The 17,301-nt window shown below is 33.0% G+C and overlaps 1 protein-coding gene across 1 annotated transcript; it reads left to right on the plus strand.

The window, feature by feature from the left end:
* The first annotated feature begins 352 nt into the window (after positions 1-352).
* Positions 353-15,319, plus strand: LOC115874914. Its single transcript, XM_030890212.1, has 3 exons — positions 353-523; positions 13,093-13,195; positions 13,403-15,319. The coding sequence occupies exons 2-3, from the start codon at positions 13,096-13,098 to the stop codon at positions 15,244-15,246; spliced, it is 1,944 nt and encodes a 647-aa protein (XP_030746072.1). The 5' UTR covers positions 353-523; positions 13,093-13,095; the 3' UTR covers positions 15,247-15,319.
* Positions 15,320-17,301: the final 1,982 nt, after the last annotated feature.

Consider the following 17,301-nt stretch of genomic DNA (forward strand, 5'->3'; position numbering starts at 1 on the left):
AATAATTTCTGAATATTTTTTATTAAACGTAACTCGCTATGGAAAAAAATATTGTTTTATACACGACGATAAAATTCCATTATCGTCTCCCGAAATTAATTCTATTCCAGTCGACGATAAAATACCATTTTATCGTCTTGTAGAAAAAATAACTATTATTATTTATGTATTTTGTTTCAGTACATTATTTCCAAAAAAATACTTTAATAGACATTACTTGATATAATGTTATGTCTTCCCGATACGGAACGAGAAAAAAATCAGTGAAAACGTTAGAGGGGATTGAAATTATGATCGCGAAGACAAAAGTTTTGTTTTAGTTTCTTAACAACACCCAATAGCGGCAGTAATGTCGAAAGTTTGGTTGATGATTATTGTTTACAAGTTCAGAACAGTGGTTTGAATTGCTAGTGTAATTTTTTTGTCCTGTGTATTTGAACAATGTTTTGATAAGACAGACTGCTAACTATAAATATTAAAAAAAGGATTTTTATAAGCAACATATTTATTATTCGAAATTAAGGTAAGTGCAATATGTATTTATACAGTAAAATCTGTTTTAACGAATACTCTTTTAAAAAGGACATCGGTGGCAACGAACAGTTTCAAATATATCTGGAAATAAACTGGAAATTTTTAGATTACATTAAATTACGGACATCCTTAATAAAGAAACGTGGATATTTTTCAAGCAAAGCTATACAGGATGTCCCAGAAATAAGTGCAAGTTTTTTAACTGGTAGTATAGTTTAACCCCAGAAAAAGGCTTATGAGGTTTTTTTCGCGAAAAAAAAATTTTGAAAATTCGAAATTGTTTGAAAAATTTTTCGGAATTTTTTTTAGTTTTTAGTTAAAAAACATAATTTCTTGATAATATTGCAACATAGGTATTAGATTAAATTTACAAGAAAGAAAATCCAAAAAAGATCAGTGGTTCTCAAAATTTTATCAAAAAATCATTTTTTTTGGAAATTTTCGAAGTAAAGTAACTCCGTTATTTTGGACTTATTTGAAAAACGATAAAGAGAAAATATGTTTCTTTTATCGAGATCTACCACCCCTTAAAATACTTGCACTTATTCCTGAAACACCCTATATACTCGCTGAAGTCTTTGACCAGAATATTCAGTTTTTTACCTATTTATTTGGACTATTTATTTTATTTTATGACTTATTTATTAAAAGTGGCATTCCAATTTATATTTTTTTTAAATTATAAGGTACAGGGTAGTTTTTGAAATGCGACAAATTTTATAATATTTATTTTACACATCTAAAATTCTCTCAAAATTGCTAAATAGCAAATTCTGGATGGTTTTTAACTGGTTCTATTTTATGATAGTCTTTTTAAAACTAATCATTCTAAAACAGTGTAAATCAATCCGAGAGATATTAGTTTGTTATGTATTTTTTTATACTAAATTCATATTTGTTGATTAATTTCGGGATTTTTCAAATTAAAACACGTAACTTAAAATATACAGTGTGTTTCAAAAAACATGTGCCATCTCTTGTGGGGAGATTCCTCACGTAAAAATAAGATTTATTTATCATATCAATATAGGTCCGATTCTGCTTTGTTTCGTAGCTAAAGGGTGTTAAAATTTTAATATTTTTTCGATTTATTATAATTTTCTTCCAAGTACGTTTAGCGTTTTGAATGAAATTTTGAGAGTAAAAGTTACTATAAATGCGGCATATTTTAAAGCTAAAAAAGTGTCGACATATTTACCAGCGACGTGCATATGGGTTTTTTTGGGATTTTTTTTTCATTGGAATATTTTTCTAAAAATAGCATGTACGCCCCTGACTTTTTTCTCTTGTTAGCAAAATAATGTAAGAAGTTTAATGCCGATTAAAAGATGTCTCTTGATATTTTGTCGATATCGGCCTCCTTGATGAGATAAACGCAATTTTATTAATTACATTTAATAAAATAATAAAATTAACAAATTGAATATTTTCCCTAATTGATTATTAAATATTATTACCATTAGTTATTATTACTATTAGTCCAACCTAGAGTAATTATTTAAAATAAAAAAATAATGGTATTTAAGATAATTAGGTACACAAAACCTAATTTTAAAAATCTTTAACATCCTGTAACTCTAAAACTATGCATTTCCATACCCATGTTTATAGGAACTTTTTTTCATATTTTTTGATGAGGAATCAACGAGTACTTTTCAAAATTTTTGCAAGCTAATGATATTAAAATTTTTTGAAGGTTGCTATTAGACTTGATCAAGGCAAATTAATAAGATTGCGTTTATCTCATCAAGAAGGCTGAAATCGACAAAATATCAAGAGACAACTTTTAATCGGCATTAAATTGTTTAAATTATTTCGCTAACAAGCGAAAAAAGTCAGTGACGTACATGCCTTTTTTAGAAAAATATTCCACTGATAACCCATATGCACGTCCCTGGTGAATATATCGACACTGTTTTAGCATTAAAATATGTCGCTTTTATAGTAACTTTTACCCTCAAAATTTCATTCTAAACACTAAAAGTACTTGGAAGGAAATTATAATAAATCGAAAATATATTAAATCTTTAACACCCTGTAGCTACGAAACAAAGCAGAATCGGACCTATGTTGATATGAAAAATAAATCTTATTTTTACATGAGGAATCTCCCTACGAGAGATGGCACATGTATTTTGAAACTCCCTGTATAAAAAGAAAATGTTCTTTTTTTTAGTAGTCATTTGTCATTTAACTACAACAAAAATTAAGAATTACATAGTTGACAAAGTCATAATTAATTTCACCAATGGCGACTGGTCCTAAAGGGCCCAGGGACACGTGCCCAGCCAGCCACAAAACTAAACTATGTACTAGGATGTATTTTGGGGAAATATTTTAACTTCTACAGGGTGGCTCAAAAAAGTGTGAGTGGATCGGGATGATTTTTTTTTAAGTGGAACACCCTGTATTCAATCATCCATTATTGTATTTTTGGCTTCCTTTCTGATCACTTTACATAATCCTAGGATATTATTAAATAAGATTTGATAGTTTCAGAGATATCAATAAATAAATAAAAAATATATATTTTTGAACCTTCCTTAAAAAAATTATTAAAAATACAAGAACTGTCCTGCAATCAAAACTCTTAGATATTTACTAAAGATGGTCTCGCATCTTATCTTGGTCCAGAGCCAGTACTGGGAATACCCAAATGTATGGCCCGTAGTGCATTAAAACTCTGGATCAGGGAAAAGCAGAATGTCCACTGGAGAAACAGACAGGGGCACAGGCACAGCAAGGCTTTTATCCAAGGACCTAGCTCCAAAACCGCAAAAGAACTGCTAATGCTTAGCAGGAATAAATTGCGGATTACAACAGGCCTCTTTGACAGGACATATGGCTGTCAAGTGTTACCTGAACAAGCTCAATCTGTATCAAGGAAGTCTTTGCTGCAGACTCTGCGATAAAGATCCTGAAACAGCGGAGCACATAATATGTCACTGAGAGGCTCTGGATCGCAAGCGACACTTTTATTTGGGAAAGCTAGGCTAGAACCGGAGGAACTATGCTCCCATCCTATCAAGGACCTGCATAAGTTAGTGCAGGGCACAGGGATAGGAGAATGGGTGCAGATATAGAAAGGGGACAAACACAATAGACCTCACAGGTCGCAGTGTTTCCGGCAGAGGACGGCCCCTTATTGTGGAAAAAAAAAAAAAAAGATGGTCTGTATTTACTTTGCTATAAATAACGTAATCTTAAATCATACAGAGTGTTCAAAATTATACGCCAAAGTTTCTAAAATATAAAATTAATTATCTTCGTTTTTTTAAATAGAACATCCTGTGTATAATTTTTTTATTAGATGGAGACTTAAAACATGAACATTTTTTGTATTTTAAAATATTTCAAAATGTTTAACGGTTTCGCAGATATTCGCAGTACTATAGTACAGTTTGACAAATATAGGAAGAGACTTGGGGATAGCACCGGTCGCGCACACGATAGAGAGAGAACGCATTCGGCGAAAAAGAGATGCAATTACGCTACGACAAATCTGATTGAAGCAAATTTGCGGGCTGTCCACTGCTCATCGAGGGGCGTCTCTTATTTTATATTTCTCACGTCTCTAGCTATACTTGTTAAGTTGTACATATGACATTTTCCACAGTAAATTTTTATCAAAGCCACCTAATGATATTTTATGGTATTTTGCCGTTGAAAGAGCCATATAGCTATGTAATAATACCACAAATATCTGCGAAACCGTGAAAAATTTTGAAATAATTTAAATACAAAAAATATTCATTTTTTAATTCTCCATCTAACGAAGAAATACGTGAAACACCCCGTATAGTGTTTCATTTAAAAAAAAAAACGAAGAAAATTTTATTTTATATTTTAGAAAGTTAGGCGTAGAATTTTGAATACCCGCCTGCATGATTTCTGATTTACGATATTTATACTAAAGTAAGTAAAGACCAGTTATAGAAAGTAACTAGCATATTTTTAATTTCAGGACACATCTTATATTTTTAATATATTTTTTTAAAAGGGCTAAAAATATATTTTATTAATTTATTTACTTATATCTCTGAAGTTATAAAACAAAATTTAATAATATCTTAGGACTATGTAAAGTGATCAGAAAGGAAGCCAAAAATGCAATAATATACAGAGTATTCCATTTAAAAAAGTTATCCCGATCCACTCACACTTTTTTGAGCCACCCTGTAGAAGTTAGAATATTTTCCTGAAATACATCATAGTACATAGTTTAGACTTGCACCTAAACAAAATTCTCAAGTTTTTTATTCCAGAAGCTACAGATGCCCGACGCACTATTGTCGGACCCTGTATACTAAAAATAGTAGATAATGTGTTTTTTTGTGGAGAGTGAATTTCACAAAGCATTTTTAATTTGACTAATTAATCAATAACGATTTTTGTGCTGATGCAAGTGAAAAAAAAAATTGCAAATAAACGTTGACTTTGGGTATAAAAGATGTTTTCATTTGAAATAATAGGAGAAAAATACTGAAAATATTAATAGTAACAGCCTAAATAAAAAATAGTAATAACTAATATAAATGTATAAATAGAAATATATAAACAAGGGTAGATAATACTAATAATATTAATAATAGCCTTTATTTCCAACAGGCAATTAGAGCCCACTTACAGGAAATACAATCTAAACAATAGGTTGTTACTAAACATTAAATATCAAATTTACAAAAACCAAGAAAAAAAAAATACAAAAAGAGAAAACTAAACCTAAATCTAAACCTAAATGAATCAATCATAATAATAACAACAATAACAAATTATTAATTATAAATTACTATTATAAACAATAGTTAACCATTAATGCCCCCCACCCACCAGTGAGACCAAATGACCCACAGAGCAGTCAAACACATCACAGTCAACGGAGACAGAGTTAAGGTTGCTCACATGGTGAAAATCGGATCCTGAAACCTAACGTTAGTTCTAGCTCGAGGAAGCGCAAAAGTGGTATTCGCTCTGGAGGTAGGTCGTTGCACCCGGAATGGTATCGTTTCCAAAAGAGTTAGGGAATCTACAAGACCATTCAGCAGTTTCCACAGGAAAGTTACTGAGTGAATGATCCTTCTCAAGGAAAGTGGTTGCACATCGAACCGAGACAACAGCTCAATGTGATCCACACCTCTAACAGGGTAAACCCCCTTCTCCCTGAACACCAGTTGCTTTAAGAAACGCCTCTGTACTGAATCAAGGGATGCAACATGACACTCATAGATTGGACACCATACCAAAGATCCATACTCCAGCCTTGACCTGACCAACGAAAAATAGAGCAGCTTGAGAGGTTCAGAACCTACGAAGAGTTTACAGTTACGAATAATAAAGCCAAGAAGTCTTGACGAACTCGCAACAATTTGATCAATATGAGTTTATAAAGTTTAGTCGGTCGTCAAATACGACACCCAGATCCCTAAACGTTGTCCTTCTAGACAGTATATTGTTGGCAATACTGTAATCAAACTGCACGGGAACCTGGGTTCTATGATATGACATGACACAGCATTTCGAGACGTTGAGGTTCAATCGATTCTGAGTACATACCACTGGTTAATTCTATCAATATTGCTTGCAAGAAAAGACAGTCCTCATGCCCGTCAATCTGCCAGTAGATCTTCAGATCATCGGCATAAGCCAGTTTTAAGCTGGAAATGCTTGTTAAGAGGTCATTTATGAATAAATTGAATAGTAGTGGGCCGGAGATTGGACCCCTGGGGAACTCCGGAAGTTGGAGTAAATGTGTCCGAGAGCGGTAACCCTCGACCTCAACAAACTGAAGACGATCAATGAGATATGAGGACATGAGTGCTGTCAGTCTGTCAGAAAATTGAATTGACCACTTAACTTCACTAGCAAGTCTGATGATCGATTTGATCAAATGCTTTGCTGAAGTCAGTATACACCACATCAACCTGACCCCTTTCATCAAGAACTGAACTAACAACGTGTGACAAGGCACAGAGATTAGTAATACATGATCTTTTAGAATAGAAACCATGTTGGTCATTAGATATTCTGGATCTACACTGCGAGAACAAGGACTTATAAACGATAATTTCAAACAACTTGGAAAAATTACAGAGTATGGAAATAGGCCGATAATTGTCAACTCTCTGGAGGTCGTCCTTTTTATGAACCGGTAGAACTTTAGCTGATTTCCAGGCAACCGGAAAACAGCCATTCTTCAGAATTAAATTAAAGATGTGGCATAGTGGAAGGCATTGAACAAACGCGCAATCTTTTACAATGAAGCTGGGAATGCCATCCGGGCCCGCAGTCATTTTGTTCTTAAGGGATCTACTCGCTGTGATAACTTCGTCGGCGGTTATTGTTGGGGAGACATCAACAAGATCAGAGAAGGACAACGAAGGAAAAACATCGTCTGCTTGAGCAGAATTCCTATACGCACTCTGGAAAAAGTTTGCAAACGCTGATACAATTACCTCTGGGCCCCGAAATGAAGCACCAAGGGGGCCGTACATAGTGGCCGGCAGCAATGATTGACCACGTTTAGCCTTAATAAAGGACCAGAAGGACGAGGGATCAGTGGACGAGGGATCAGTGGTTAAACAATACTAATATAATTTTAACTCTCCCTGTACATATCATGTAATATAACATGTTTTACTCGTAGTCTAGTTAGTTTTATAAAGAATTTGCTAATTTTGTGAAAGCTTTAAATTAACTAAATTTAAAACAGATGCAGCATTTTATTTGAAAACCTTGAACTTTAGTACCTATATAAAATATATTTGAGTCATTGTATCTTGTCATATATTATCTACTTAGAGAGTTATTTAGAGATTATTATACAAGGTGTCCCAGAAATAAGTGCAAGTATTTTAACTGGTAGTATAGTTCAACCCCAGAAACAAGCCTATGAGGTTTTTTTCACGAATTTTTTTTTTGAAAATTCGAAATTTTTTGAAAAATTTTTTGGAAATTTTTTTAGTTTTTAGTTAAAAAATATAATTTCTTGATAATATGACAACATAGTAGATTAAATTTACAAGAAAGAAAATCCAGAAAAGATCCAGTGGTTCTCAAAATTTGAGCAAAAAATCATTTTTTTTGGAAATTTTCAAAGTAAGATAATTTAGTTATTTTAGACTTATTTGAAAAACGATAAAGAGAAAATATGTTTCTTTTATCAAGCTCTACCACCCCTTAAAATACTTGCACTTATTTCTAGGACACCCTATATAGAGATTTTTAGAAACCCCGAGTCACGCTGTATACAAAAAATGTAAAGAAAACAACAAATAATAAAAATTTAATAAAATGTATAAAAGGTATAATTACAACAATAATAATATTTGTCAAAACAATTTAAAGAGGATATTTAGAAATTATGTTGATAATATTACTTTATCCACGACTCGTCTATAATTTGATTATTATACATGAGTTTATGAAATAATAATAATATTCATTACTCACTAGTGAATAATGGTTTCATTATTCACCGCTTCCACGGATATCTCGATCCAAACTCCAAACAAGAGCTGTCAAACATTAAAATTAATGTAAATAAATAATTTTTGTTTTAATTAGTTAAAGCGACATTAGTTAGCTACCTAGTTAAAGAAAATTTCAATGTTTTGTTTCCATGTTACTTACTCGTTATACTCGTTCAATATTTTTTTGACATTAAAAATAAAAACTTATATTAATATTATCTAAATTTTTTTGATAGTCCTGGATAAAGTATAGTATTGTTACGTTTTTCGTCGGTTCCGTGTGGATAGAAAGTCACAATTTATTTAAACACAATTTATTTAACACTAATTAACAAAAACAATAACGATTAAAAGACTTAAAGAACTATTTATAACTTATTTACAATTTATCTAACAGAAATTTATTTTGAATTAGCGCGGCGATTGTAACTCTACGCGTCGATCAGTTATTTATCTCTATCTCTCTTAGGCCCCGGCGTCTTCTTATAGACTGATCGAGAGAAACAGACAATCCAGATTTGTCTAGTCAATTCTTATTCGTTCTTAGAACGTCGGCATTGCTGGGCGTATGAGTCATAGGCGAGTGGCCAGGCCTAAGGCTGAGTTCAAACGGCACGGGTCCGCAGCAGTATTCTACTCGCATATAATGGCTGCTATTCACTTGGATGATTTATGACTTCATCCGCGTGAATAACAGCTACCATTATATGCTCGTTGAATAATATACTATTATACACATGGCGTATGACACAACATATACATTGTATTTTTTGTTATCTAAATGTTTTATTATGCTGGAATATAAGAACTTATTCAACAAGTAAATTCAACATTAATTTGTCCCTTTCTTTACTAACAGACTATAATCATTAAAAGTACCATACCTCTTTGCAATAAAAATTGAGCTTTAGTTGAGAACATTAATTTAATTAATTTTGGCTGTAATGATTTAAGCACGTGACGAATTAACAAATAAGATTTATTTTATTGCTGTGACTGATAATAACCTATTAACGGAATATAAGTCGATAAATACCTATTTTGGTAAAAGAAACCAATTGCCACAACGTAAAGTTTATTAAAAACGGTGTTCATTTATTTTATAAAATACAGGGTGTATAATTTGAAAGAAGCCAAGAAAAATACTGATCTAGTTTTGACTCTCCTCATATATCAAAGATTAAAAAGTATATTAGTTCTATTTATGATTAGTTTTGAATAATTGTTTTTAGATTTGGAGGTTTCTAGCATCTTTTTGGAGCTATTCCAGGCTCTTACCCACCGGTTTCCCTTTCAGAACTATGCTTGGCAGCCTGTTTCCTTCCATTTACACTCTCTTTTTTTGTCTACCACTAGAGATGGGCAAAAGTAACCGGTTTTTTGAATAACCGGTATTTTCCTCTAAAATAACCGGTTATTTAAAGGTAGTTTTTTTTTCACCAGTTAACCTAATAACCTTGCATTACGTTCAATAATCTATAGCCGGTTATTTTTTAAAAAATCGTACTTGTTTAAAACAAGTAACAATTAAATATTAGCTGTTTGAATCGTAAATTTCGAAGAAGCGAACGGCACGGATCTTCCAGCTATTACGACGATAACGGGAGATCCCGCTCCCGCTCCCAAAACGAAAATATATGACATCAAACATCAAATGTCAAAATTAAATCAGGCATCAGGCGAACCCTGATGATAATAATCAAAACAACGGCCGAATGGCCCTGACAGGTCAGGCCGTAAAACAAAGTACTAATGGCATAGACTACTACTAGCCACCAGCTAGCCAAGTGATACAAACCTAACTTCAAATAGATTCTCTAAATTCTATATTTAAATTTTAACCCACTTTAACGGATTTTCAACGGTTCTTCAAAAGTTTTCCATGGTTTCGCCTAGTTTCACCCACGTTTCACCGTAAATATATTTTATTTGTAGTTTGAAGTCTCTCTTGAAGCTTAGACTAAAGAATACAAAATTGAAGTTCAAGTAATGAATGAAGATAATCTTTCATTATCTATTCATTCAGTCTCCTTATTTTTTTTTTGGTATTTGATTAAAATAACTTGGTTGTAGATTGTAGAACTTGTGAGTTGTGTGGTTTATTTGAACGTTAAGTAATTACTAGTTTTAATATCATATACATGTCTACTCAAAAAAGTGAGGTTAGCATTTTTATTTAAATTCATTTTGTACATTACATACTTACATTGCTACAATCTCTATTTAATCATGCGATTTAACTAAGTTTATTATCTAAATTTGAAGTAGATCTATGGAGTGTAGAGGTAAGTAAACCTATAGGAAAACTAAATATTTAGTTTTGCTAGGTTAGGTTATTTGAATAACCGGTTAATTTGTGTCGGTTAATTTTGTCAAGTCATTATTTTTTAAAGATAATCCCGGTTAACCTATAACCGGTTTTTTACCAATAACCGCCCATCTCTATCTACCACATCTTATTAAGTCCTATATTCCACATTGTTAACTAATATCTGTGTTCCTAATTTGGTCTCTTTTAGTCTTTTCCATTATGGTTCTTAAGTGCTCTTCATTTCAGCCACCCTTAACATGCTTTTGGTTTTATCTGTTTCCACTCGTATTTCTATTCCATATGTCTTGTTATTGGTCTGATGCCGGTCTTATAAATTTTAATTTTGCTATCTGTTCTCATGGAAGAGGTTTGTCCATACTATTTGGCTTCTCAGATCCTTCTCTAGATCGTGGTAGAACCACATAACAAAATGATTGAGAAGAATGAAATTATTGGTCAAACCCACAGTATCATTAGCCATGAAACATGACTAAAACATGACTAGCCGCAGACACTTAGTGTTTCTGCCTTCCGGGCTTCATCGATACGGGAAGAATCAGCAACGATGAACTAGCGATCCTGAAAAAAGAGAAAAAGGGAAGCAAACGAAGTTCGAGGCACCATTTGCCACTTGCTTTTAAGCTAGATAAATAATTGTAATCGTTTTCAGGATCGCTAATTCATCGTTGTTAATTTCTCCCGTATTGATGAAGCCCGAAGGCAGAAACACTAAGTGTCTGCGGGTAGTCATGTTGCATGGCTAATCTTACTGTAGGTTTGCCCAATAATTTCATTCTTCTTTTTTATTAGTCCCCACGATAACAACTTTTGTTTAAACTGTGATACTTGCTCAATCATTTTGTTTTCTTAAAAACCAGATGTAAACTGTTACCGGGTCTTTGGAAAAAGTTGAGCGATTAGATTTTTCTGTGGAGATAATCATGTTTACTTCAGTTATGGCTTACATGGTAGAATTTATGAAGCTATGTCTCATTATCGTTCTCTGATCATTAAATTACTTTCTTTATATCTTTTGCAGAAATTCACTAGATTCACCGCGACCTTAAAGATCTATTGTGTCTCCCTTTCTTGAATTATAACTCATCACACATGGGGATTTTCCTGTTATAGGGGGGACGGTATATCCTCCTCTGACAACAACTGTTCATCCTCCAAAGAGTGGACATCTACCTCCTACGAGGGATACACACTTTCACGCTTGGGGTTTAGCCCTCCGTGCCATTTACAGTCGAAGAGCTTGTCTTCGGCTCAGCTACCATTGAGGTGGAGGCTGGAGGATCTGTCTCCATTTTCTCCACCTCTTTAACTTGGTCACTTCTTAGACCTGATACCGGTGTTGTCCCGGATCTATAATAGAGTATATTACTCTCTTTGCCTATTGCCTCTATGGATTTGAGGTAAATTCTTATTGTAAGAATCTAACCAGGGCCCTCCTCCCTGGAGTTGATGACTCGCCAACTCGATGTCTTTACAATGGAGTTCTGGTAAGTAGAAGTAGAGCCCCGCATGTAGAAGTAAAGGGGACGAGAATACAATGGGTTGCCGCCTGGTGCCCGAAGGTTGAGACCAATAGAGGCTAGTTTTCTACATTGCCACGCATCACTTTGGCTTGGTCCCGGTGTCATAGGATTTAGGTCCTTGGTTTGACGGACAGGGCAGTCCCATCCGGCATCATTATTTGATCGTGCGTATTTTGTCTTTGTGCTATTACTACTGCACGTCTTGATGCAATTCCCAGGCCACGACACTACAGCCAGGGACAAGACAATGAGAAAAAAAAGAAGGCGTTAAAGAAGAAAGTAAAGTAACTTAGGCACCGATCATTTCATATAGCTTTTTTTCAGTAGCTTATCATCCCATTAGCTACCTGGCAAATAGCCCAGTAAACTGCACAGTTGCTGGGCTATTTGCCAGGTAGCTAATTGATAGATTTTTTAATCTCATAAAAACATTAGCTTTAAAAAATCTATTCAGTTTGCAAAGCCCTTTTCGTAGACTGACCACAGTTTTGACAGGCTTCCTGTCCGATTTTAGGGGGCCCATTCCTATGCCGGAAACAATAAGATTTGTATGGCCCAATCTCTTTCTATGTCTGCACACAGTACCCACGGATTGGATCGGACACTCAGAATAATTTAATTCTATTCCTTTCTGCCAGAGTGCCAAGTTCATCCAGACGTTTCTAGATAAGTCTTGAGTCGGCCTTTGGACTCATCAGTGCCTTAAGTGCCTCACGCCTCTCGCGCATATTAAAGTGGCGAAAACTTCTGTCTGGAGTATTTAAGGAAAAAGATGAACTTGTCCTTACTCTTTCCTCAAATACTCCAGCGTCTACTCCGTCAACTATAATTAAACTATCTGAATAGCAGGGTAATCCCTCCTGAAAGAATGTTCTTTGTATCTGTCCACATTTTTTGATCTATTTTACTCACCTCGAATGGTTTGTGGTAGTAATAAAGGGAAGTTATTTGGTCCAGTCTCATTTAATTTAGTCTTATCTAGAACACGTACACAATCCCATACCAGTCTAGAATTAATCTTTAGACAATTAAGTGCCTTTGTAATATTTCTTTTCTTATCATTATATTTAATTATAAAGTCAACAAATTAATGGCATAATAAACTTCGAATCTAAAATACTTTTGTTACTTTTTTAGCCTTTTTTGTGTATTGATCTAGACCCTTCTCTTGTATTTTTGTATTTTTTTGTCATATCTGTTTTTTCTATTTATTTCTAATCAAGAATGGTATTTTCAGATCATGAGGCAGAGATGCAGATGGAAGATATACATTTTCTTTATAGCGTATTATGTAACACCAGCCTTTAGCAATGAAGATGATTCACAATATAACAAAAGAGGTAATGGTAACTTTAGATTGATATAAAAATTATTTAAATTTTAATATTCTATTCATGTAAACAGAAAAATTTCAAATCTTAATACGATAATTTTAAAAATACGTCACATTTTAATATGACCTAAATTTGTTGCTTGATAGAGTAAAATATTAAAAATTTAAATTAAAAATTAGTTTAGATAAAATTATTTTTAAAACATTTTTTTAGGTTATAGACCATTTTTCTCACCTCGCATGGACTATGATCAATGGAGGCCACTGGGAAGAGGAGACCCTTTAAAAAATGATCCAACGTTCGACTATGTTCCACCTGTCTTGGATAATGTCCAATATTGGGTGGATTCTAATGCAAGATCCAGTAGTTCAGAAGAAAGCAGAACCACAAATGGTCAAAAAACCGAAATGCTACTGTTAGGAGTACCATCTAAAAAGCCGGCTATACAGACTCTTGAAAATGTTGCACAATCAAGACATGACAACATTTATGAGTCCGAACCGAAATATCAAGATAAAACCTTCAACGTAAACCAGAAAAACTCCCAACCAAATTTTTTATCTTCAATGACGTCTCAAATTTTACCAACAATTATGTCTTTCGCAAACAGGATATTAGACAAAACAATTAACTCAAAAGGGGAATATATAAAACCGCCTTACAGTGTATTAACACCTCCTCAATTGGTAACGAGACCTCCAGAAAATCACTTTTCAGCTCCATCTTTAAGATTTCCCATTAGCCAAAAACCGGTGCTTCCAAATCAGTTTTTGTCTTCCAAACCTTTCAACAGAAATACAAGACCAAATAATGTGAATGGTGTAACTGTATTACCGTCTAACTTAATATATCAGTCAAGCAGTGTGGGTAGTCACAAAGAATTCGAGTCTGTCCCATCTATAAATTGGCAGCTGCCTTCTACGACTGAACAGCATAAATTCAAATTTAACGATCAAAAGCTATCACTTCCTAACACTGTAGCTAGAATCCAATTTTCATCAAAAAATAATCTATCAAACAGTATACTAGATGCTTCGAACAGTAATCATAATTTCAATTTTGTAACTCCACCTTCTTTGGATGAAAACGAGATGATGTTTAAAGGCCACATAAGTGACGATAATGACATATCTAATAGTTACGTAAAAATTGACAAACCTGAAGCTCAAATGCACCATGTAGGCATTGAAACTAGTAATGTCGCCTCTATGCCTAGTTTTTATTCACTGGCTTCAAAAAACTCACCGCTAATGAATTCTAAAACCATTCATAATATGGAAATGATGAAGCAATCAATGGATGTACTAAAACCTTCTCCAGCATCTGCAGTGACTGATTATAGTAAACCCAATTTCTTAGCCAATCTTTTACAAAAAGAAAAAACATCGTTTGAAAATGCAAATTTTATTGGAAGTAGCTCTTCGGTTAGTAACGCCATTATTACAAATCCGAACGTAAAGCCTTCTTCTGAAGTGCCATCCTCTGCTGGAATAATGGCCACAAATCCTATGGCATTTTCTCCTGTATCATTTGTGAGTGATTCGACCCAGAAAGCTATACCAGAGTCTTCTACCATGGTATCAATATTAACAACAGATCCATTGTTTAAACACTATAAACAGCCAGTAGAGCAAGTCACAGGTCCGGCTTATGTTATAATACAAGGTCATTCGAAAGTTAAAACTTACAAACCCACTAAACAACGCAACGGAATATTAGTAGAAGAAAGCAACTCCATACCGTATATATTAGAAAAGAAATATGATTACAAAATTAAACATCTTCACGGCTTTGAAAACAAGAAAGATTTACTGGATATTTCTGATAAAATATCTCAAAACAGACAAGCACGAGCTGGAAATCTACATACCCTGAAGCATATAGTTGAAACAGGGTACGGTGCTATTAATATCCAAGACACTGATATTGATAGGAAGGATCATGATGTTCAAGAAGCAGAATTGTCGGCTAAATATAAAGTACATGACGGGGAATATGACGTGATGGAGGAATATCATAAAGGAACAGTTGAAGAAATTGACACGGATATTGATTAGTATGTGAAATAGTTAAGAATAAAATGTGTGCCTTATATAATTATTTATTTGATTGTTGAAATTTGTGGAATTTGTATATATCTAGTTGTATTTTTAAATCACAATAAAGCTTTCTTTATTTGTTTATTAATAGTTTTTGTTTTTGAGTTTAATTGAATTTTGAGTTTAATTGAATTTTGAACTATTTCTCGTTTCCAGATAAAATAACTATGAAAATAATAATGTTTAGCTTATTTTATAAAAAAATAATATACACTACAGACTTAACTGAAAACTGTGGACAATCGAGGCATGAAATTTTTTAATCAGAACCAAAATATCAAGATAAAACCTTTAACGTAAACCAGAAAAACGTCCAACCAAACATTATTTATTTATGATGTCTCAAATTTTACCAATAATGATGTCTTTTGCAAACAGGATATTATACAAAACAATTAACTGAAATCGGGATATATAAAACCTCCATACAGTGTATTAACACCTCCTCAATTGCTAACGGGACCTCCAGAAAATCACTTTTCAACCCCATCTTTAAGATTTTCCATTAGCCAGAAACCGGTGCTCCCAAGTCAGTTTTTGTCTTCCAAACCTTTCAACAGAAATACAAGACCAAACCTAAGCAATGTGGGTAGTCACAAAGAATTCGAATATGTTCCATCTATTAATTGGCAACTGCCTTCTACGACTGAACAACATAAATTCAAATTTAATGGTCAAAAGCTATCACTTCCTAGCACTGTACCTAGAATTCAATTTTCGCCAATGAACAATTTATCAAACAGTATACTAGATGCTTCAAACAGTAATCATAATTTCAAATTTGTAACTCCGCATTCTTTAGATGAAAACGAGGTGATGTTTAAGTGCCACGTAAATAAAATTGGTTACCTATTTATTATAGGACCTACAGATGCCCGACGCACTATTGCCGGACCAGGGCAATACAGGGTGTCTCAGATTTTGATCGAGAAAATTTAGTAGACGATAGAACTTGCAAAAATAAAACAAAAAGTTCATATCAACTTGTAAGATTTAAAGCTTCCTTTTCGAAATACAGTTGTAACCATGTTGTAACTAACCATTATTATTTAATTTATTGTCCAGAGTGGAGTGAATAAATTAATTTTTATCGCAAGAAGTAAGCAAGATAGACAAAAAAGTCAGGAGACAAAAAAATAATATTTTTAATTACTAAATCCAAAAATAATATTAAACTTCTAAAAAACCAGTGGCGTGCCTATTTTTGCCTTTAAAGTAATTTAAAAATGATGCCCCACCGCCGCCCCTGACCATTAAACTTATATCTAATTACATCAAATTAAGTCCCATAGTAAGTATTATGAACGGGTCAAGTTATATCAAAATCGATTAAATAGTTTTTCAAATATCTTAATTTTTTTTTTCTTTTTTAAGTAACTTTAACACCCTGTATCTCGAAAAGGAAGCTTTAAATTTTACAAGTTGATATAAACTTTTTGTTTTATTTTTGCAAGTTCTATCGTCTATTAAATTTTCCCAATTAAAATCTGAGACACTCTGTATATACCAAATATACAGAGTGTTCCTTAATGACATGCTAATATTTAAGGAGGTGATTCTTGAACCTATTCTAAGAAAAAAACTTCATTATGAATATATGTCCTAAACATCTTAATTTTTTAGATACAGGGTGGTAAAATTTTCTAATTTTTTTTTTCTATATATCTCTAATGTTACATTTAATACACGTCTTCCATGCATGAAAATGCATATTATAATTACAAAAAAAAATATTTTATTTCTTAATTTCCTTCCAGTCGATGTAGAAATGATTTCCACACAACAGTCACCCCTTCAGATTTTCAGCGATTAGACCCTAAAATGAACTGATTTTAAATTGTTTAAGCAAAAATTATACGTCGGACGAAAAAAATTAAGAAGTAAAAAGTATTTGGAAATGAATGGAGATTGTGAAGATAATTTTTATTTTAAGAGAGGTCAGTGGTGTATCACTTTTTCTCCAAAAATATTCAATGTAAAACCCGTCTGGACGTCACTGGTTTAAATAAATAA

The sequence above is a fragment of the Sitophilus oryzae genome, unplaced genomic scaffold, assembly GCF_002938485.1.
Source record: "Sitophilus oryzae breed Bouriz unplaced genomic scaffold, Soryzae_2.0 scaffold_1307_pilon_pilon, whole genome shotgun sequence".
Taxonomy (NCBI): Eukaryota; Metazoa; Arthropoda; class Insecta; order Coleoptera; family Curculionidae; genus Sitophilus; species Sitophilus oryzae.